The sequence below is a fragment of the Pelobates fuscus genome, chromosome 3 (assembly GCF_036172605.1).
Source record: "Pelobates fuscus isolate aPelFus1 chromosome 3, aPelFus1.pri, whole genome shotgun sequence".
Lineage (NCBI taxonomy): Eukaryota > Metazoa > Chordata > Amphibia > Anura > Pelobatidae > Pelobates > Pelobates fuscus.
Window position 1 is genome coordinate 258,501,605 of NC_086319.1, and position 23,188 is coordinate 258,524,792.

Genomic DNA, 23,188 nt, shown 5'->3' on the forward strand with positions numbered 1-23,188 from the left:
TGCATCTATCACGATCTTCGTAATCCGCGATCTTGTCCGAGAGGCTGTGAAATTTGTGGCTCAGCTCATTGTATGCGTCGGCTAAGGAGTTGTGTGCTTCTGTGAGCTCCTCAGTTTTGTCTTCCAGGTGGGCCGTTCTTTCCCATATTGCCTGGATATCCTTCCTGATGTCTTTGGCCAGTTTGGTAATATCTACTTGAAGGGAGGATTGCAGATCGTGGAGCATTTTCTGCACTGAGGAATCCGTCACTTGAGCAGAGGCAGGTAAGGATATACAAGTGCTATCACTCCTGTTTGAGTACGAGGTTGGCGATTGCGGCCTTTCCACGCCATCTTGAGTGCACTGGGGATGCCAGGGCCGATACTTGTAGGTTTGGAGCTTTCTGCTTCATTTTTTTTGGTGGATCTCTGAGCCATGGTGTTGCTTTCGCTCGGGGCACTGTACGGCAGATGACAGCGGATTCTAGATGTTGTCAAATCGCTGAAAGTAGTCTCCGCCACGAGGAGCTAGCAGCTCATGTGGCTATCTTGTTGAGCTTCGAGACCACGCACTAAGCTGGAGCTAATTTAAATGAAATATATGTTTTTCACCATGCACTGTATTTACATAATATGAAATTATATTTTGGATTATCTACTTTAGCAACATTAGGGATTTCTAGTGCAAAGTTCCAGAAGTAGAGCAATCACTGTGGAAACCAATGCAATATCCCACATGTACTTATTTACCAGAGATCTATAGGCAGCCCTTAATGCACATGGCATGCAGCAGGTCTCCTATATATCATGCTCTCTTTCACCTGTGCAATTTATCCTCTTCCATCTGTATTGAGGACAGCAGCTGCTCCCAGTTCTGCATTCTCCTCGTTAGCTCTGGCTGTGCTCCAGTAATTAGTTGATGTGAAATATCTGGCAGTTGTATCTGGAAACTCGTTAAGATGTAGAATATGGTAATATTTTAAGAGGATTAGATTTAAATGTGAAATTACGTTTGATAATCATATTACCATAGGGTCTACCTTGCAATGTGGGCGGACATATGTGACCTCAGATTGGGAAACAGCGCACAAACACACAAAAAAAAAGTTTTACATTTTCATTTTACTTAAAATCACCTATATTAACAAACAAATATGGGGATTGCGTTATACCATAGGGCCATATTGTATTAAGCCCAACAGTATGTCACAGTATATTATGTATATATTATGTTAAGGTGGAGCCTAGAATTGTGGCAGAGGTTATCCGGCCTATTTAAACATAGGGCACCCTTTGCTATGGGCCATTATCATATGGTTCATCACTGACCCTTAACTTGTGGTTCCATTCCATGAAACTTCACACAGCCGACTAAATACTGCTACAAATGAAATGCTCATTACACATCAGTTTCACATCATTCGGCCATCTGCAGCAAAGAATTTGGCCCACTGGGTTCAGCCTGCAAGTACATTTGACTCCGCCAGCATTCGGCCCAGCCGCAGTTTTCCTTAATTCGACCACACTCTGCACCATCTAACAATGAGTTTTGCGGCCCTCATTCAACCACTTTATTATAAGTGTATTTAACTGTCATTCGGCCAAATCATGTTGGATAGCATTAGGCCCTACTAATGGTCTTTAAGGCCATCATTCAGCCCTCGTTTGGCTACTTTATTGTACACATTCAAATTATGGCAGCTGTTCTCATCATATGGGCACTATTGTTCGGCCTGAATTCAGAATTAAAACAAGGCTCTGGACATACATGTTAGAGCAGACTTGAACATGGGGTGAAACTTTCTATTAAACTTGAATGGGAATGTCATGTTTATTCCCCCACTGACAGACGATTGCCCTGCTATCTGGACAGATGCTGCAGCTTACACAAGATTTGAAGCAATATACGAAGACAGTTGGTTCAGACACCAATCGCCCGCAGAGACATTAGATTTACCCTCTTTCAACATAACCTCTGCTCTCGTCGAAATTTACCCTATAGTGGTTGCCATGCATGCTTAGGGGTCTCTACGGACAGGGAAATCTATCAAATGCTATCATAGCTGCCTGTGATCTTTTTAACAAAGGTTCTCTTCACTAGCCATAATGAGACTTAAGACATTGACATGGTTAGTAGTAACACTTCACTTTTACCTGGTCTGCATGCACATCCCAGGCTGCACAACATACCGTCTTTCCCCAAAAACAAGACCAGGTCTCATATTAATTTTTCCTCCAAAAAAATGCACTACGGCTTATTTTCGGGGGATGTCTTATTTTGGGGAAAAACTGTAGCAAGCATGTGCTAGAAAGCAGATCTACGTTCGGGGGAATTGCCGCAAACATAAACTAGTTCACTAGGGCATGGAATCCCGTGAATCTATGTTCGGAAAAAACTAATGTAGATAGCTTACTCGCTAGTGGAATCCCACAAATCTATGTTAGATTAGAGAACTAGTGAGTAGGGCTTATTTTCGGGGTAGGGCTTATATTACGAGCATCCTCCGATTATTTTTCACTGGATGTCTTATTTTCAGGGAAACAGGGTAGTAGCTGATGCCTTGTCTCACTCTAGTTTACAGGTATTTTACCAAGTACACCCCACAGATACCGAGATATCAAACCAAAACCCCAGCTTTCCAGGACCTCATCCTGAATAAGCCAGTCTCATGGCACATGGCAGATCATTAGAGTATGCTGCCCTATCAGCAAATATAAGACATGCATACATACAAACAAGCACTCACTATTTTTTAACAATTTCATCACCGAATTTCAGATTAGCAACCTGTTTACAATCGATACTATGGTGGCACTTCCTTTTGCCACCTCAGCCTAAAATAACCTCATAACACTGTTAAATTAGATCTCATAGGTGTACAACATAATTTATGGAGTATGTTTCACAGCCACAAAACATTATGTATAGCCAACCTCAATAGCCAACCAGTAACCAACCTCATGCTGATGATTTGCATTAACAATGAAACAGCTGTCCATGAGTGGTTCACTGGCTTTGCATCTTTTCCCAAGTTGTGTGTTCAAAGCTGTATACAGCAAACACAGACTCAAAGGAATCCATGTTTAAAATGGAATGAGGCAAAAATTTGATTCTTTGTAAAACTAATTTGCATATGCCCACCCAGAATCATTTGTGGTAGTAATATCACTGCAAATTTGTGATTTTTGTGGGAAAAGGAGGTCTTACGGCTTGACTGGTGTGCAGATTTTTGTTTAATATTGTATTAACTATTCACAGACTTCCGGTGGAAGGGGTTTTAAATCACAATTTTTTCCCCCACCATAACCTTTTTGGTTTTTGCTTCCAAAGCACTACCAAGCCTCAATAGCCAACCAGTAACCATCCTCATGCTGATGATTTGCATTAACAATGAAACAGCTGTCCATGAGGGGTTCACTGGCTTTGCATCTTTTCCTAAGTTGTGTTTCAAAGCTGTTGTAACTGATGTTACTACCGCAAAGGATTCTGAGTGGGCATATGCAAATGAGTTTAACAAAGAATTACATATATATATATATATTCCAGTTGTGACACTAGCTTTCTCTTGAAAATGTTGGTCACAGAGACCAACAGGCTCATATATGCCACAGCATTAGTGGTCCTAATATCTCTTGAAAATGTTGGTCACAGAGACCAATAGGCTCATATATGCCACAGCATTAGGGGTCCTCCAGCTACTTGACTACAAGATCAGGCTCAAAGAGAAGCAATGCCCACCATGGAGACTACGACTGGAAGCCAAGATAAAGACAACACGGAAGTAACTTGGATCAACATAACAGAGGTGGAAAGATCAACGATAGATCCTGGCTGCTTCGGAAGTGCCCATAACAGAGGTGCTGGAAACAGCTAAGCAAAGACTGACAGCACTGGCTACCAAACTGAGCAGATTTACCAGAGAAGCAGAGGCTAAGAGAATCAATACCCTATTTACCAAAGAACCATCCAATGTGTATGCACAGCTACAGGCCTGGATTGACTACAGGAAAACCTTGACAGAATGCCACACACATGACGCAATGCCACACACATGGATACTGGAATGCTTGGCTCTCTACAAGGTCAGCAAGACAATAAGAGCCTTCATCAAGAACTCGATGGGAAAGTGGAAAACAACTCTAGAAGCCAATTCCAGGACAATAACTCAAATGGACATCAAACGTGGCATATACCAAGGTGATGCGCTATCCCCAATGCTGTTCTGCATAGGCCTCAACCCCCTTATCCAGATCATCACAAACCGTGGATACGGATACAGGTTCAAGAGTGGAGCTACCATCAGCCACCTACTCTAAATGGATGACATCAAGCTGTATGCCAAGAAATGAGCGGGACATTGACTTACTGATCCACCTAACTAGGATATACAGCAAGGGCATCAGAATGTCATTTGGACTAGAGAAGTGCAGGCAGATGATAGCAAAAAGAGGGAAGATGATCAGGAGAGAAGGATATAAAGTTCCAGAAGGCCAAATAGAAGATGTAGAGAACAGCTACAAGTACCTGTGGGTACCACAAACAAATAGCAACCATGAGGAAGAGGCAAAGAGGATAGCAACATCCAAGTAGCTCCAAAGAGTCAGATAGGTCCCGAAGTCCCAGCTCAATGGCAAGAACAAGATCCAAGCCATCAACACATATGCCCTACCTGTCATCAGGTACCCAGCTGGAATAATAACTTGGCTAAGAGAAGAACTGGTCATTATGGATGCCAAGACCAGAAAACTACTCCCTATGGAAAAGGCAGGACTGAAAGACAGCACTGAGGCACTAATCCTAGCAGCACAGGAACAGGCACTCCGCACCAAATCAATAGAAGCTGGGGTCTACCACACCAGGCAAGACCGAAGGTGCAGACTGTGTAGAGGCCTCTGAGACAGTCCAGCACCTAGTAGCCGGATGCAAGATGTGAGCAGGAACAGCATACACAGAAAGACACAAACAAGTTGCTGGGATTGTGTACCAAAACATCTGCGCAGAATATGGATTGGACCTGCCTGTGACTCCCAAGTTGGGGGAGTGGCTTCAACCTTCCAGGTGGGACATCTGAGATCGCGTCTAGAAGAGTGCAGTTCTAGGAACAGCTAAGATACTTTGCAGAACCCACAAACTCACAGGCCTCTGGTAGAGGACCCAAGCATGAGGAATAAACATATCACCCAGGATGGGTGAGAAAATCTATTTTATATATACACTGAACAAAATTATAAATGCAACACTTTTGTTTTTGCCTCCATTTTTTCATGAGCTGAACTCAAAGATCTAAGACTTTTTCTATGTACACAAAAGGCCTATTTCTCTCAAATATTGTTCACAAATCTGTCTAAATCTGTGTTAGTGAGCACTTCTCCTTTGCCGAGATAATCCACCTCACAGGTGAGGCATATCAAGATGCTGATTAGGCAGCATGATTATTGCACAGGTGTGCCTTAGGCTGGCCACAATAAAAGTACATACCACAACCTGAGAGAGAAATCAGACAAGCTTTCCAACATTTGGTATTATGATGTTATGTTGCACTAAGTTATTGTTGATTGAATAAATCTTTTGCCCACTTTATTTACAGGTCTACCAATACGTCGGTTTCGGCACAACTCAACCAAATTAGTCACACTCCTACTGGTATGAGAAGGTATCAATTATACTTATGGCTTTCATTGTCCTGACCACAACTATTGGATATTGAGCCCTGAGCTTTTAGCACCAGCCACCCGGCAAAGACATTTTGGAGCCTGGAGTGCAGGGAATTTGAAAGACATTATACATGTATATATTATATATATACACATACATACATACATACACACACACACACACACCCATACATACAGCCACTAGAGGCACTTCCCACTGGGATTTTCACAGTGAGAAGACGCCAGCGTCTATAGGAAAGCATTGAGAAATGCTTTCCTATGGACTGAATGAATGAGCCCGGCGCTGGAGAAAGGTAAGCGTTTAACCCCATACCCAAAGACCCTATAGTGCCAGGAAAACGAGTTTGTTTTCCTGGCACTATAGTGGTCCTTTAACCCCTTAAGGACCAAACTTCTGGAATAAAATGGAATCATGACGTGTCACACACGTCATGTGTCCTTAAGGGGTTAAATATGACAATTTCCCATAGCTAGAAGCACCAAAGCTGTGCCTTATCAGAAAAGAGAGCAAATATGAATAGCTCAGAATCTCCGTTCATAGAAACATAGGGACATAGAATGTGACGGCAGATAAGAACCATTTGGCCCATCTAGTCTGCCCAATTTTTAAAATACTTTCATTAGTCCCTGGCCTTATCTTAAAGTTAGGATAGCCTTATGCATATCCCACGCATGCTTAAACTCCTTTACTGTGTTAACCTCTACCACTTCAACTGGAAGGCCTCGTTCCATAACTGCGAGGTACTCCATCGCTGCTTGGCTACTCAATCCCATCACTGGAAGGCAACCCCTGTATAGAAATATAAAAAGACATTATAGCATATATGAATGTCAATTAAAACTTTTTACTGAATACCAATGAGAAAGTACATACATATGCGGAAACTATTCATTCCTACCATGTTATCATGCTAACATAAGTTCCAAACAGCATTACATTGACTTTCACTGAACAGAAAACAGGGAAATGTAACAACGAGCTGATAAAGACTGTATAGGATATATATATATATATATATATATATATATATATATAAAACCCCATCATTGACAAATTACTTGCTTGATCCATGGTTGCTAGAGCACCATATTGTTTGTGAGAATCTTGCATTCCATCCTGGTAGTGTGTGAAATTAATTTGCTCTCAGTGTTAAATCAGTTCTGACTCAATGTCAATTCCTATCTGTTCACGTAGCCATAATTGGATGCATCCACACATGCAAATACATATGAATGTGGATCTGTTTATTCCTAGTGTATGAAGAATATTTGGCATTCATAAAACGTGCAGATGGTTGTCAGCCGCTAGTGTTAATCCATAAGGATTATTTTTAAACAAGCAGAACAGAGGGTCGAGTTTTCCACAGATTTCCTATGTGACACAAGGTCATTCACCTTCTTGAAATTCATGCTAAACTTTTGACACAACAGACATGAGAACAGATACACCAATTACGTTTGGCTGATAACTTGTGTGGGCCAAATCAATAATGCCTATGGACACCAAATTCTCATGACTAATACTCTATGACACACGTTATGTGAACATTTTCAAAAAATAACGTCATCAAATGGTGAATACATATTTGTGCCTTTACAGCTTTGGAGAGAGAGCTGGATATAACATTATAATCCAGTATACTCTACCTAAGAGACTACAAGCAATACTAATGCATACGGAAGCGAGCTATAACTTGTCCAAGCAAGCAATCTGAACTCCCTAGGGGCTATGTGGCATTTGCATGATGACTGTAAGGCCATAATTAAAATGGCCCCTAAACTAATATGTCTGCTCCTCTTACATGACTCCAGTGAAAGGCCCTGTCCCCCACGACTAGCTTAACCCTTAACCCCTTAAGGACCAAACTTCTGGAATAAAAGGGAATCATGACATGTCACACATGTCATGTGTCCTTAAGGGGTTAAGCAACCACCCTTCTCTATGCCTGCCTCCTAGCTTTGTCAAGGCAGACTCCCTTAGCTTTGCTGGTCCATGGGCTACATGACATGTGCATAGTCGTCTTTTTGGCATATATTATAAGTTAAATGGGGTATATCTTGGTAGTTTATATGAAAGAGATAAAAATAACAACTAATGGTGTAGTAAGTCCCAAACGGGGTAGAGTGCAGTATAAAAAGTATATAAATATTTTTTTATATACTGTTTTAATAAAGGTATTTTGGCCACTTTCTTACTGTGCGTTAGCCATTTAACTTTTTAATAGTTTTACTCTTTTATTACTATTATTACCATCCTTATTATCTGGCACCAGAAGTTTTTACTTTCCAGTGAGGATATTACTCCAAAGAATCCTAGGTGGGGATTATACCACTCAAGCTGTATCCATTGAGCAGTTAGCCTGCCCAATTAAATGTGAGTAACCACTTGGTATTTTACATAGTTACATAGTTACATAGCTGAAAAGAGACTTGCGTCCATCAAGTTCAGCCTTCCTCACATTTGTTTTTTGCTGTTGATCCAAAAGAAGGCAAAAAATTTTGCAACAAGCTAGGAAAAATAAATTCCTTCTTGATCCCAGAATGGCAGTCAGATTTATCCTTGGATCAAGCAGTTATTACCCTACATTGAAAGATTATATCCTTGAATATTCTGTTTTTGCAAGTATGCATCTAGTAGCTGTTTGAACATCTGTATGGACTCTGATAAAACCACTTCTTCAGGCAGAGAATTCCACATCCTGATTGTTCTTACAGTAAAAAAAACCTTTCCTTTGCCTTCTTTCTTCCAGTCTAAACGCATGGCCTCGTGTCCTATGTAAAGTCCGGTTTGTGAATAGATTTCCACACAATGGTTTGTATTGGCCCTGAATATATTTGTATAATGTTATCATATCCCCTCTCAGGCGACGTTTTTCTAAACTAAATAGGTTTAAATTTGTTAACCTTTCTTCATAGCTGATATGTTCCATTCCTTTTATTAATTTTGTAGCCCGCCTCTGCACTTTTATTCTCTCACCTCTGGCTTTTTATACTTTAAGCACTATTGCTGTCTCCTTTTATTCCCCATATGGTTCCTCAATCAAGAAAGACTGCAAAAATTTCAATTTCTTAGCAGCCCCCGCCACAGCTCAGGACTTGACTCCTCAAGCCAACCAAGTGCCCCACCCCCGCAAGAATAAAGCACGCTGTAGGCCCTCCTGAAAACCAATATTAAGAAAATCATTCCCTGTATCGGAGAGGTGCACCCCGTCGTGCCTAAAATAACCAGGAAGCATGTTTTCCAACTCACTGTGCCGAACCACCACTCCCCTAACTGTCTAACGAAAATAGCCAACAGCTTGTTAACCTTCCCCCGGGACCTAGCAACTGCCACAGGATTACAGGCATGACGCCAATGGAAATGGGGATCCATCTCCGACCAGACAATCACTAAACCTGGAACCAAGCCCTTCAGCCTATCCAAATACAGCTTGATACCCTGCACCAACTCCCTCTGGGGCACTTGCCCCAAATCATTCCCTAAAAATTTAAAAACAAACCACCCTCCAACTAAAACCCTGAAAACCAAACCAACACAGCCCAGCTGTCCTCCTCCTTGTCTTACTGCAGCTATCTCGTGCGCCCAATAGATATACGAGTGGCCCACCAAGCAGGTGACCCAACCTAGAATGACCAGAGATAATTAGTGTGGTGGCTGCTAGTGAGTGAGCTTGTGTATGTGTGTGTGTGTGTGTAAGGCTGCTGGTGAGTGGACTTGTATGTATGTGTGTCTGCTCCTGAGTGAGCTTGTGTGTGTGAGAGAGAGAGAGAGAGTGAGCTTGTGTTTGTCTGCTAGTGAGTGAGCTTGTCTGTAGTGAGTATGTGTGACAGAAGCATGCATGTGGGTGTCAGTGAGCTTGTCAGTGTGCTGGTCTGTAGTGAGCATGTGGGTGTCAGTGAGCATGTGTGTGAGACCGTGAGCTTGTAGTAAGCTTGGGTTACTCTGTACTAAATTGGTTTGTGTACAATAAGCTTGTCTGGGTGTGTCAGTGAGCCTATTTGTGTGCATCAGTGAGCTTTTTTTTTTTTTATGTCAATGAGCGTATGTATAACAATGAGATTGTCTGTCTGGGAGCCTGTGCATCAATGAGCTTGTGTCAGTATGATTGTCTGTGTCTGCATGTGGGTATGCTTACTGTATAATTAAATGTTTTACTCTGAAAAGACCAGAAATAAGAAATATACCAATAATATGTAAGGCCATGTCTTGCCACCCCAGATGATTGAGTAATATATAAGCACGCACAATGTGTGCCTTACATATTATTGGTATATTTAATTTTACTAATTCAAAATATTGGTCCTCTCAGGCTGATTTGTATCACCAGTTCAGCCCTGGATAGTGGATAATTTGGTTGGATTGGTTAGTTTGTTTGAAGGAAGAACATAGTGGTTGTTGTGCTTAATAATATCAGAGGTCTTGAGACTCAAGTTAGCCTCTGTCGGACGTACTATTGTGAATACTCTGGCCTAAAGAATACGAAGAAAGTTATGTATATCGCTGCTTAATACTTTCAAACGGGTTAGTTTCCAGTGGTTGGAGAGAGCTCCAAATATAGGGCTGTCTACTGGTAGTTTATTTGAGGTATGGGGGGTCTAACTGTTTTATTGGTGCCTTTGAGGATAATTTGATAGGGTAAGATGTGAGATAGGGGTGTGTGATAGGGATAGGTGGTGAGCATATGATGCCGAATCCCTGTAAGGTAAAGCTTGATGGTATATGGACTAGTTTATGATAAAGATGGCAAAAGGAGACAAAGGCCACTATGGTCAAAATGGAGCAGTTCTCCTGTATGTGAAGCTCCACGGCAAACCTGTGGAATACTGCTGTCAGTGTTTGAAGATAAAGCGGCTCGGGACAATGACAGAGCATGAGCTGTGAAGTTGGTCAGACCTTGGCAAGCTCCAGAAATACTGGTGTTTTGGATTGGGCATCTGTTGGCAGAGGGATGGAACCTGAGCAGTGGCAGCTGCGATGTTGGTAATACCCGGGATGTGTTCACGCACTAAATGAAACTGAAATGTGGCAGCTAGCCAGTTCATTTTTTTAGGACCAAACGCATGATGGTCAAAGAGGAGTAGCGCCCTTTAGTGATGATCTTGCATGCCGCCAAGTTGTCAGGACAGCATTTTCTGCCTTTCCGGACCAAAGATCATCCCCTGTGTGGGCAGCCACCATAATGGGAAAGATTCCGAACAGGGCAGAGATATTTTTTTGAAGGCAGGCAAGGTGACAGCCTCAATAGGTCAATTATTCCCGAACCAATTGTCACCAAAAATAGCAATGAAGCCGGTATGGGTGGCAGCGACGGTCCATATTGCAGGTGACTGTTCTGACAACAGGGGGATGAACATGGAGATACGGTTCCAATATAGAAGGAATTGGTAGCACATGATTAGGTCAGATCTGGCAAAGAGGTCGAGGATGATGGCGGTGCCATTATCGGGCAAGCCAGGTAGGAGGCAGAGTAGCCTAGAGATAAATGATTTGCATGGAAAATGAGGGATCCCAGTAATGACTGAAGATCCCCTTGTGTACACGAACCAATCTGAAGGAAGGGATCCAAATCTTCACTGATGTGTAGTAGCTACTCATCCGGAAGGCCCGCCCGTAATGACACCATAACCAGTGTAGTATCCCAGAACATCAGTTTGGTCATGGAGCCTAGAGTCTTGTCGTGAGAGGGATCCCCCTAACGAATACTTTTGTGTTCACATTTTGGGTTACCTCCTATCTGCTCAGACGTGGTGGCCTCTTTTAAGGACAGGGGGCACGAAGTGGTGTGATGGCTCCCATGTTTGGCTTACATGTCTGGCGGATTCCTGCTTTTCAATGTACACTGTATTTCTCCTTTCTCATGACCCTTTTCAGGTATTTCAAGTTGGACCTTTAGTGGTCTCCCATTGGTTGCTGTTACCAAGTCTCTCTGTCCATTACTATCATTTGTGGCTATTAGAGTTTTAGTCTGGGCTTTTCCCATTGGCTACCTTACGCATAGGTGCCAAAGGAATACTTTTGTATTTTTAGGATTTTTACACCTTTAACCCCTTAAGGACCAAACTTCTGGAATAAAAGGGAATCATGACATGTCACACATGTCATGTGTCCTTAAGGGGTTAAAGGATATTCCCCTATTAAGAGGGTAAGGAATTCTTATTTTTTTATGTGTACGGAGAATGTTTATACAAGTTTATACTACTATTCCTTAACCAAATGTATAAGCCCAAGTTTGGGCCTCACATAAATTTACAGAGATTCAGTTGCAACACCTTGGCACATAATTATTAAACAATGAAGGCCCAATGAGAGCCTGAAAACCCAGATGGCAGACAAAGAAAACATTCAGATGTAGAGTGACAAATTGAATTGCATAGGATAAAAGTCGATATGGCCTAGTGAGGGACAAATACATAAGCAGAAAGAGGCATCACTGTGATGCAATGAAAGATTGAAATAGGCTGAATTTGCATTAGTAATAAAATTCGCCATAACTGAATTGATAAACGAACAAATGGCAGTGCCCCATGAGCCTTTTGTGAGGTGGTAGTTTACTAGGGTGAGGTAAAATTAATACTTGCGTAGGCCGCACTAGGTCAAGACCAGCATGTTTGGAGGTTAGGCAGTTTTTGTTGATGACCTTTGAACCGGAAGTTGATGGTTCTGTGCTGAACCATGACCTGAAAACGGAACGGCCAAGGTAAGAGTGTGGGATAGAGTTTTTATAGGACAAACTCCTCCCACAAATACAGGCCTTTGCCAAGATAGATGGCTAGATAGATGCACACATTTGTTATTTTAAGATCACATCTCAATCACTTAACATGGCACACATCCTTATGCCGCCTTCAGCTACTTAAAAGTAACAAAGTGACTTACAGAGAAAGCTTTAATTTCCTTTATTTAATAAACATAAATCATATTATAAAATAGTTAAAGACTTTTAATGTAACAAATAGCACTGAAATTATTTATCCCCCATTTCTACTTAAAAACCCAAAGGTGCCAGTCCGCACAATTGACTTAAAGTGATATAGACGCCAGTCCCTGGCAAATTGAATACCTAATGTTCCTCAATGTGCTTTGTAGGAAAAAGTGATAAATATCACAATGGTGTTTGCATTGTATCCAAGCATAGAGGCCACCAACCCATTCCTCACAGCACACCAGTGGTCCAGGTTTTGTAAGCATCCTCATTGGGCTGGAATTGGGAAAAACAAACTGTACATCCCCAGATGTTGCATAACTACAACCCCTATGATGTTTTGCATGCCTTTAGAAAACACACAGTAAGTGGAGCTAATATTAATGCTGGATAACAGATGGAGATCTGCAATAGGATAGAGACAAAACAATGGTGCAGATTGTTTCTTAAAACATATATTTAAATGTCCAAGTAAAAGATATACACTCACAAGGAGAAAGCCAAAGGGTCACCTGGCTCTAGTATGTAGCAACTTTGGATCCTTAGGAAGATCCACAGAACTCTGCCCTTGGAATGACAAAGCATCATGGAAGCTGTAATTTTAAAACATCTGGGGGGGGGGGGGGGGGGGGGGGGGGGAGAATCTACCTTTTGGGTACTCCTGGCTCCAATTATCATTTAACAATGTACAAGTGATAGTCAGTCATGTTTACAGATTAAATCCATATGGGTCTTTAAAAAGCCATCATAACTTACAGAAAAGTTGGTGAACATACTGTGAGATAAAAAAAAAAAAAAAAAAAAAAAAATATAGGACGGTGTATAGGTGCTACCAAAAATAAATAAAAGTAATAGGTGTAAGTGTATCCCACAAAACTTTAAAAGATAAAGAACACAAAAAAATAAATATATACTACATCAATCAGCAGGCTCCAGCCATAGTTGAAAAGCGTCTGCTGTTTTATTCATATTGATATTCATTTATTGATCTTTGGGACTTTTATATTTCTTTGCGGTGTCCATTTAGGCTATATGCCTTTTACCCATTTCTATATGCAACACTGCTTAATTTAGGGATCGACCGATTATCGGTTTTACCAATATAAATCGTCCGATATTCGGTATTTTTGGCAATATCGGTATCGGCCAATAGAGATACCGATATTGCAGATATTTCCGATAATACCTCCTAGGACCGCCAGGCTCATTACAAGCCTGGCGGTCCTGGGGGGGCAGGCAGCAAGCGTTTACTCACCTCCCAGCAGCTCCCCAGTGTAAATCTCGCGAGAACCGCGGCCGTCAGAGCCGCGGCCACGGGTTACCATGGCAACGCTCCGCACAGCACGCTGACCGCGAGACTTACACTGGGGAGTTGGAGGGAGGTGAGTAAACACTTGCTGCTCGCCCCCCCACAGCTCAGCCCATACCACTGGACCACCAGGGACTGCTATATCCCCCCTCCCTGGCCAGGTAACAAGCAGGGAGGGGGGACAATAAAAAAAATAATTAAATATAAAAAATAAATAAATAATAATTTAATAAAAAAATGCCCCCTCACACTCCATTATATACACATACTACACAAACACTGTGTATATAATGTAGTGTGTTTGTATAATGCACACTACCCAAACACACTCTGCATTATATAAACAAACACACTACATTCACTATACACACACTCTGCATTCATTATATACACACACACTACACAAACACACTTTGCATTTAGTATATACAGCATTCACTTTACACTCACTGCATTCACTTTACGCACACTACACAAACACTCTGCTTTCATTATATACACACTACACTAATACTCACTGCATCCACTACATACTAGACAAATACACACTGCATCCACTACACACACTAGACAAATACACACTGCACTAGACAAATACACAATGTGTTCAATAAAAATATGGCAACATTTCATTCTGTGTGTGTTATTAGTTTAAGCAGACTGTGATTGTCTATTGTTGTGACTTAGATGATGATCAGATCACATTTTATGACCAATTTGTGCAGATATCCATATCATTCCAAAGGGTTCACATACTTTTTCTTGCAACTGTAACTTAGAGAGAAGAGCAAATGTCCCTGCAGTAGAACAGTAGGACTTTACAAGATAATCATTCATCCAATGCAACAGATAAGCCAGTGAAAACCGGCAGACTTCTTGCCTGGCAGGCGTGCGCCGCTCTCATTCAGAAGAAGCTGTGTACAGAGCCAGACCCCCTGCTTGCAGACCGCAGTGGGTGTGCTACACCGGGACTTTCCACCTTCCCGAGCACAGGCGTTAAGTGGAACCCATGCCACATTTTCAGGGACCCTCTGTTTCCTTTTGGCAGGGTTATGGGCCCGTGGGTGTTCTGAGCATTGGGAAACCCTCCGGGTACCTGGGCGGCTGGTTGGCTGTGCCACTGAGTGGGCCCCCAGCCCAGTGCAGGACCTGTTGTCCGACATGCCATCTCGATGGGTCATGAGTTTCGTTGCCAGAACGCCCGGCAAGTTGATCAAACCAGGCTTCGAAGTATTCCCGCCAGGTTTGGATGTCTGATCCCTCCTTGGCATGTAGAGGCTGTGGTGTAGCTGCCATCTTATGCACGTCATGCGGACTCCGGGTATGGGAGATTCCGTAGTTGCTGGAAGGTGTTTTCCCCCAGTGGAGACCGAGATGTCCCCGGGATTGTCGCTTGTCAATGAGCGTCCTGGATCGGGAGATCGGCTGCCTCCCCCAGCTCCCAGGCCTTCAGTCTTGCTAGGCCATGCAGCCAGACTGTGTGAATTTGTGCTGTAAAGCACAAAGCGGTTTCGTGCACAATATTGAGCAAGAAATGCCTAAATTCAGCCCTGTGTTGAAAGAGCTGAGCTGTTAACACGTCTGGCCATCTTGGTTGTCAGGCACCGCCCCGTAATTGTCATTTTATAATGGCACAAAAATGAATAATTGTGTATATTCTACAAACCTCCGTAAAGACAAAGAGATAGAATGAATGCCGAGAAACCAGGAAAAGCTTCTTGATGAGAATAAAAAAAAAAAAAACAGCTGAATTTAATTAGAGTAGTAAGATGGCGCTTTAATTAGGCATACAAATCACAAATACATGTTTTCTTTTCCGGTAGAACACAGCAAAACAGAGTTAAAGCACTGTACAAAATATATGTTATGCAATACATTTTGGATTCAAATTTATAATAAAGCTATACTAGTAAATAGTATTATTAATGTTTACATAACTTTGTTTAAAATTTCACACAAAATGTAGGTGGTTCTATAAGGAGTGTTTGTAAAGCAGGCACAGAATTTTCACCTGGTCGCAGATCCCAGCATCATATGTTTTTATCCAATTCCGCAGGGATCCAACAATGGAATCGATTTACTGCAAACATTTGAGTTGTAGTCTGCTGATAATATAATGCTAAAATGTATGTCAAAATAACAATATACAGAAAAACAACATAAAACAAAAACCACCTCCCATACACACAGAAAATTAGCCAAAATGAAGATCATTTTAGCTTGACTTGTCTTAATTATGGTACGTTCTTGGTTTAAAAATGAATTTGCCAGTTTTTAACCTGAACCAGAATGGCCCCTATCAACTTACATACAATATTTCTCTTTTTTTGATTCAGTATTGTCCAAAAATCACAAAACATTACTTCAGAGATTAGAATAACATTGATAGGTACATATTCTTAAATCATAATCTACTCCTGGAAATGAGAGAACAAAGGCACATAAAACATACACATATACTATAACAAGGATGTGTGTATATATATGTATGGGGGAAAAAAATTAAATAGTTATGCAAAAAACAAAAACAAAACATAAATATATTGCTATCAATAAAATATAACCACACATCCCATCGATGGTAACATTTATCCAAATGTGGTGAGACAGATGTTTTATCTAGCTATATACATTACTTTAAGTCTATTTCATTCCTCTTATTAGGACTTTACACACCATACGTATTAATACAATGTGTTTTCAGAGGGTGCCATTGAAATTTCAGTTATGTTCATATCATAGAACTGGGCATATCAAGCACAAAGTGGTCAAAAGATGGCCAGAAAACAAGGAAACATCGTGGCTAGTAGTCTTCTTTCCACAAATGTAATTTTACATTTACTTAAAGTTAAAAATAAGCTTATTTCCCTGAGAAATAAATTGCAGCAGGTACAGCAGATCTAGAATTGCATTTAGAACAATGGTAACGGCTGGAACGAACCTTCTCTATCACACTACCCTAATTTGCCAACATTAAAAATGCTCAAATCTGTTGGTTTTCAGAAACTAGTGTATTTACACACATTTTTAGGCACTTTCAATATGACCCTAATGAAATGAACAGGGAAAAAAAATAAATAAAAAACTTCAATAGGAAGCAGTTAACTCAGGAGAAACACAGCACACCCGAGACAGCAGCAAAATTCCACTACATTGAGCTATGTCCGATTACTCTGCAACAGGTCCCATGTTACCTGCCAAGCTCAGACTCGCATAACAATATGCAAGCTTTATTCCAAGACACCTTGGGCCAACTACATCAGACTTGTGGCTCATTGAATTAACTCTACTGCCTGTAATATCTAACTGACTTGCAGCACAAGGAAATTGGCTTTATAGAAAAGTCAAACAACATAACTTAAAGGTGTAAAAGAAAAAGTAATTTATGACATCTAGGATTAAAGAAAAAACAAAAAAATATATAGATCACAATATATATGTCCTTGTTCCAATTAATTTGTGGGTTTAACAGACAAGCATAACTTCCACATGTTGAGAGTTTTTGTGGTGCATGGGGTGTAAGAGGCCAAGGGATACAGGAGTTGGCAGTTTTGGCAAAAGAACCATCTGTCTCATGGAGTGTTACCAGCGACAGCTGTGAGGTCAGAAATAGGGAATCCTGGAAGCAGCAGAGTGGAGCCCATTATTCACCATTGGTATAAGTCTGATCCAGAGTTTTCAGACCATTCAGGAAGATGGTCGGTGTAAGGATGTGAGTAGATCCTGTAAGGGATGGACAATTAAGTAAGAGGCAAATAAATAAAAAATAAAGTTGACATTTTATTTATTTTTTAAAATAATTTAAATACCGTATATACTCGAGTATAAGCCGACCCGAATATAAGCCGAGGCCCCTAATTTTATCCCAAAAAACTGGGAAAACTTATTGACTCGAGTATAAGACTAGGGTGGGAAATGCAGCAGCTACTGGTAAATTTCTAAATAAAATTAGATCCTAAAAAAAATATATTAATTGAATATTTATTTACAGTGTGTGTATAATGAATGCAGTTTGTGCGTATGTGTGTGTGTATGAGTGCAGCGTGTGTGTATGAGTGCAGCGTGTGTGTATGAGTGCAGTGTGTGTGTATGAGTGCAGTGTGTGTGCATGAATGCAGTGTGTGTGTGTGTATGAATGCAGTGTGTGCAGGGCCGGTGCAAGGATATTTGCCGCCGTAGGCAAAAAACATTTTGCCGCCCCCTCCCCCCCCATATGTCCTGACTTCCCCTCCTCCTCCCTCAGTGGTCCTTACCTCCCCACCCCCGTGTTCCTTCACCCCCCCCCCAGTGGTCCTGACTCACCCCTCCCCTAGTGGTCCTTACCCTCCCCTCCCCTAGTGGTCCTTATCCCACCCCCTCCCTCTCATAGTGGTCCTTATCCCCCCCATCCCTCCCATAGTGGTCCATATCCCCCCCCATCCCTCCCATAGTGGTCCATATACCCCCCCCCCTCCCTCCCATAGTGGTCTTTATACCCCCCCTCCCTCCCATAGTGGTCCTTATCCCCCCCTCTCCCTCCCATAGTGGTCCTTATACCCCCCCTCCCTCCCATAGTGGTCCTTATACCCCCCTCCCTCCCATAGTGGTCCTTATCCCCCCCCCCCCTCCCATAGTGGTCCTTATCCCCCCCTCCCTCCCATAGTGGTCCTTATCCCCCCCTCCCTCCCATAGTGGTCCTTATACCCCCCCTCCCTCCCATAGTGGTCCTTATCCCCCCCCTCCCTCCCATAGTGGTCCTTATACCCCCCTCCCTCCAATAGTGGTCCTTATACCCCCCCTCCCTCCCATAGTGGTCCTTATCCCACCCCCTCCCTCCCATAGTGGTCCTTATCCCCCCTCCCTCCCATAGTGGTCCTTATACCCCCCTCCCTCCCATAGTGGTCCTTATCCCACCCCCTCCCTCCCATAGTGGTCCTTATCCCCCCCCCCTCCCATAGTGGTCCTTATCCCCCCCCCTCCCTCCCATAGTGGTCCTTATACCCCCCCTCCCTCCCATAGTGGTCCTTATACCCCCCCTCCCTCCCATAGTGGTCCTTATACCCCCCCTCCCTCCCATAGTTGTCCTTATACCTCTTTTTTTTGTTATTATAAATTTTTTATTATTATTTCTTATTTTTTTATTATATTTTTTTTTTGTCCCCCCTCCCTGGTGGTCCATTGGCAGTTCAGTGAGGGGAGAGGGGGGCTGGCAGAGCTGTACTTACCTCTCCTGCAGCTCCTGTCAGCTCTCTCCTCCTCCGCGCGGTCTGTGCAGCTCCCTCTGTCAGCTCCCAGTGTAAGTCTCGCGAGAGCCGCGGCTCTCGCGAGACTTACACTGGGAGCTGACCGAGGTGCTGAACGGACGGCGCGGAGGAGGAGAGAGCTGACAGGAGCTGCAGGAGAGGTAAGTACAGCTCTGCCAGCCCCCCTCTCCCCCCAATCTGTATTATGGCAATGCAAATTGCCATAATACAGACTCTGACTCGAGTATAAGCCGAGTTGGGGTTTTTCAGCCCAAAAAATGGGCTGAAAAACTCGGCTTATACTCGAGTATATACGGTAAATGACAGAAAAAGAAAAAAAATGGAGAAAAAGAAAAACAAAAAGGCAAGGTGAAGAATTAGAAGAAAAATAGTATTGTGAGACTCGAAATGACTAAAATCATGAGGAATATGAGACAATAATTTTACAACTTACCAATCAAAACCTCCCATTTAGAGTCAGTTGCCTTGGTTAGCTCATATGCACATCTCATTTCAGACATGGTGACTCCTCCCAGAATGTAAACCAGAAGCCGTGGGCCAGAGCGATACTCTGCAGCACTGCGTGTTTTGTGCCAGTGACCAAATCGAGCACTAAAAAACAAAATTGTGTTAGAAATATAAAAAAAAAAAAAAAGTCAAAAACTGGCACAGCAAGAAATAGAATAGTAATACTCAAGTGAAAGACTAAAGCTGTGGATGAGAAAGCTGTGAAGGCACAGAGGAGGAGATAAGAAGAGAATGAGCTCCAAGGTCTTCTCACCTCACCACATTCTGGGAAACTCCTGGTTGAGTACAGGGTTCAGAAACAAAAGGCCACTGTTTTTTATCCAACTTATCTTCAATAGCATCCTGCACAAACCCAGAAAAAAAAAAAATGTCATATTTAGTTTCCAGTACACACAACCATAAATTCAACATCAATGCTGTTTTAAACGGACTGCCAATTAAGAAAGGGTGGCTGGGCTATATAAACATTTGTCTGCATTTCTCTATTTGTGCTCAGGGCTAAGATTTTGGAAGGAAGTACTGTGGCCAATGTCTGTTTTCTCATTAGTAAAACTACATACAATGAACTGAAAAACACTAACCAAATAGAACAATATTTTGTGATTACCTCCATGATATCTTTTATTGCTGGATTCCAACGTGACAGCTGATAGGTGGGTTCTGGACGGACCTTTCGGTCAAGTTTGTTGGCAGTGGAGGACGATTGCTGTAAGAGGATAACATTTTTTGGGGAATGAAGGAAAAAACGGTACCATGCATTATGGAGTGAATTACAAAAGGTAATATGAGGTGCATATAGGCAAGATAGTGCAGACATTCTATTAAAGCACTGAGCTTGCTAACCCCATAAGAAAGTACAAATAATTAAATGTTTGACAGTTACAACTATGTCTAAATGTAAACTGCCCTCTTAAGACTGTTGCAACATCATAAATGTAAAATACATGACAAAATCTCAACTAAATATAGACAGTGTAAATTAAAGGGATAAATATGACAGGAAATTATTGCACATAAAAAAAAAAATATATATATAAAAAAAACACTAAACATAACAACACATACAATTAATTTTTTTTTGCTGAAGGCAATACCGGGAGCACTGATGTGGGGCGAGTTAGGAAGTTGGAAATACTCTTGTGCTTATTAACATGACTGTCACCCCCATGCGTATCTCATAAATTCTATATGAAATACTCACACTGAAATTCCAACCCAGCAAGATATACTTAAACAAAGTAGGCACTACTTTGGCGTATATTTTTCCTCTGCTTGATGAGCTTAACAAAAAGGCTTGTCAAGCCCCTAGCTGTCACTAGTGACTGCTGATGGGAAATAGGCTCTGTGTTGTACTCTTGTGCTTGCAAGCTGCTTTAAACAGTGAACTGCAGTACATTTAAAAGTCAAATTACAAAATGCATAGTACAATAGCCAAGCTGTGAATTTTTCCAAATTCTGGCCTGGATTTCACAAGTCCATTTTCAATTAAGCACAATTCATTGTTTAATGAAAAAGCCCTTGCATGTTTATTTCAAGTTGACATTTCATGTGACACAGATCGCAATATTAACATGAAGTTATTGAACTGTGTTCACAGCTGATCTTGGCATGGGGTCTACTCACAGGAAAGGAAAACAAGCCAGCAATGATATAAACAAGGGAATATTTTACATTGTATTGATCAAGGAGATGGTCTAACAAAAAGGCACCACGTGGATTACAAGGACATTCCACCAAGTAAACCCAAAGCATTATGAATATGCTCAACAAAACAATACTGAATCAATCCTTGTAATATTTTATATCAATGCCAGCACATGAATTACGAGAGGTAAACAGCATATTACGCAATGTGTATATTACGCATTGTTTCTTTCAAAGTTACACCAAGGGAACTGCATTAAAGTTCCAATAAGGCCACTCTAATAAAGGTGACAGATGGATCACTAAGATGTTTAGTTTTAGTTATTTTGCTTGTCCACAACCAAGATGGAACATCAGCGCATCTTACAAATTACTAAGCCAGCACAACGGAATCATTGATTGGATTCTACAATACTAGGAAAAGTGTGAGGAAGAAAGTGAAATCTAAATTAATGGCAAGAACATTTGGTGGTGTTGAGGGCTTGTTTTGACTCCCTCTATCTTTCCCCCCTCCCGCCCCAGAACCCCTTCTTAAAATTAGAGGTTCAAGACTGGGAGATAGAAGGTAGTTTGTTTGGATGTATCTAGAGAAATCACAGCACTGGTTGGATTGATAAGAAACTAAGATGTGCATGAATACAGATGATTTGTGGGAGATACAAAACGTATGGTTTCAGGGATATTTTTTTTGTTATAGAGATGCTACAACAAGTAGCTGTAGAAACACATTTATAAGCTACATTGCAACAGACACCACAGTATACATAGAATAAGGATGTTTAAAAGGGATGACATACCCCTGTTAATACACGTGTTCCCAGGTGCTGTAGGTTCCGAATAATGTTGCTGTCGCCTTGTACGTTAGCATGCTGGATAAGCTTGGCGAGATTTTCTTCTGTAATACCTGCAAATTGTCAGACAAATTTAGTAATGACGTGTTAAAGCAAGAGGCAAATAATACAAATATAAACCTGTTAACATCTTTAAAAAATAAAGTAAATAAAGTATCAAATAAAATGTTAACATGAAATATACAAGGCCCACTGAACTATGATCACATTTGTAATCATAGAGGTGGAGCAGTGACAGGTCCACTTTAAAACAAAAGGCATTAGAGCTTATTTCAAGGTAATCCACTTAGGTTCCTCGTGGTCTGTTAATGCTTTTACTAAATTGGTCATATTAATGAGTGAACAAGTGTGCCCAAATGTTCTATTATTCACATGAAGTATTTATTTATAAAAAAAAAAAACATTTAAATAAAAAAACCAATTAACCATTTAAAATTCACATTGTGCTATGGTCTATGACAGCAGATGCCAATACTGGCACTGAAGAGGTTTCTGAAATAGATTTCCATAATTTTATTTATTTATAAAAAATATTTTACCAGGAAAGATACATTGAGATTTCTCTCGCTTTCAAGTATGTCCTGGCTCCATAAAACATTGCATTGATACATTAGGGTACAATAAAATACAAAAACAATATTAATACACAATATATACAAAATTTAACATAGAACAGGTAGGACATATATAATCAACCACAACATGTGCATTCTGTTTTGAGGTATGTAGAGAGGACTTTAGGCTTGGGGAAGATTTTAAGGTGTGTGGGAGGTCGTTCCAAAATTGCGGCGCTCTGTAGGAGAAGGAGGATCGGGCTGCTTTCTTTTTGTATTCAGGTAGATTAAATAAAGTGCAGGTACTGGATCGGGGGTTATAGGAGGTGGGAACATCCGAGGAGAGCATTCTGCTCAGGTAGGGCGGGAGCTTCCCAGAAAAGCTCTTGAACACAAGGCTGGAAAGATGAAGAGTGCGTCTGGATTCCATCGACAGCCAGTTTAGTTCTTTTAGCAGAATACCAAGATAGGTATCAGGCCAGCTAGGCTTTACAGAAATATT

At 41.4% G+C, this 23,188-nt stretch overlaps 1 protein-coding gene across 2 annotated transcripts in view; it reads right to left on the reverse strand.

The window, feature by feature from the left end:
• Positions 1-16,542: 16,542 nt before the first annotated feature.
• STXBP2 (syntaxin binding protein 2) overlaps positions 16,543-23,188 on the reverse strand; it is a 47,331-nt gene continuing 40,685 nt past the window's right edge. For both annotated transcript variants that reach the window (XM_063448401.1, XM_063448402.1), the window contains 5 exons: positions 22,079-22,185; positions 20,245-20,343; positions 19,891-19,979; positions 19,564-19,721; positions 16,543-17,610 (listed from right to left, as the gene is read on the reverse strand). In XM_063448401.1, the coding sequence (XP_063304471.1) occupies positions 17,531-17,610; positions 19,564-19,721; positions 19,891-19,979; positions 20,245-20,343; positions 22,079-22,185 (533 nt within the window). In that variant the 3' untranslated portion in view covers positions 16,543-17,530. The remainder of the gene's footprint in view (positions 17,611-19,563; positions 19,722-19,890; positions 19,980-20,244; positions 20,344-22,078; positions 22,186-23,188) is intronic.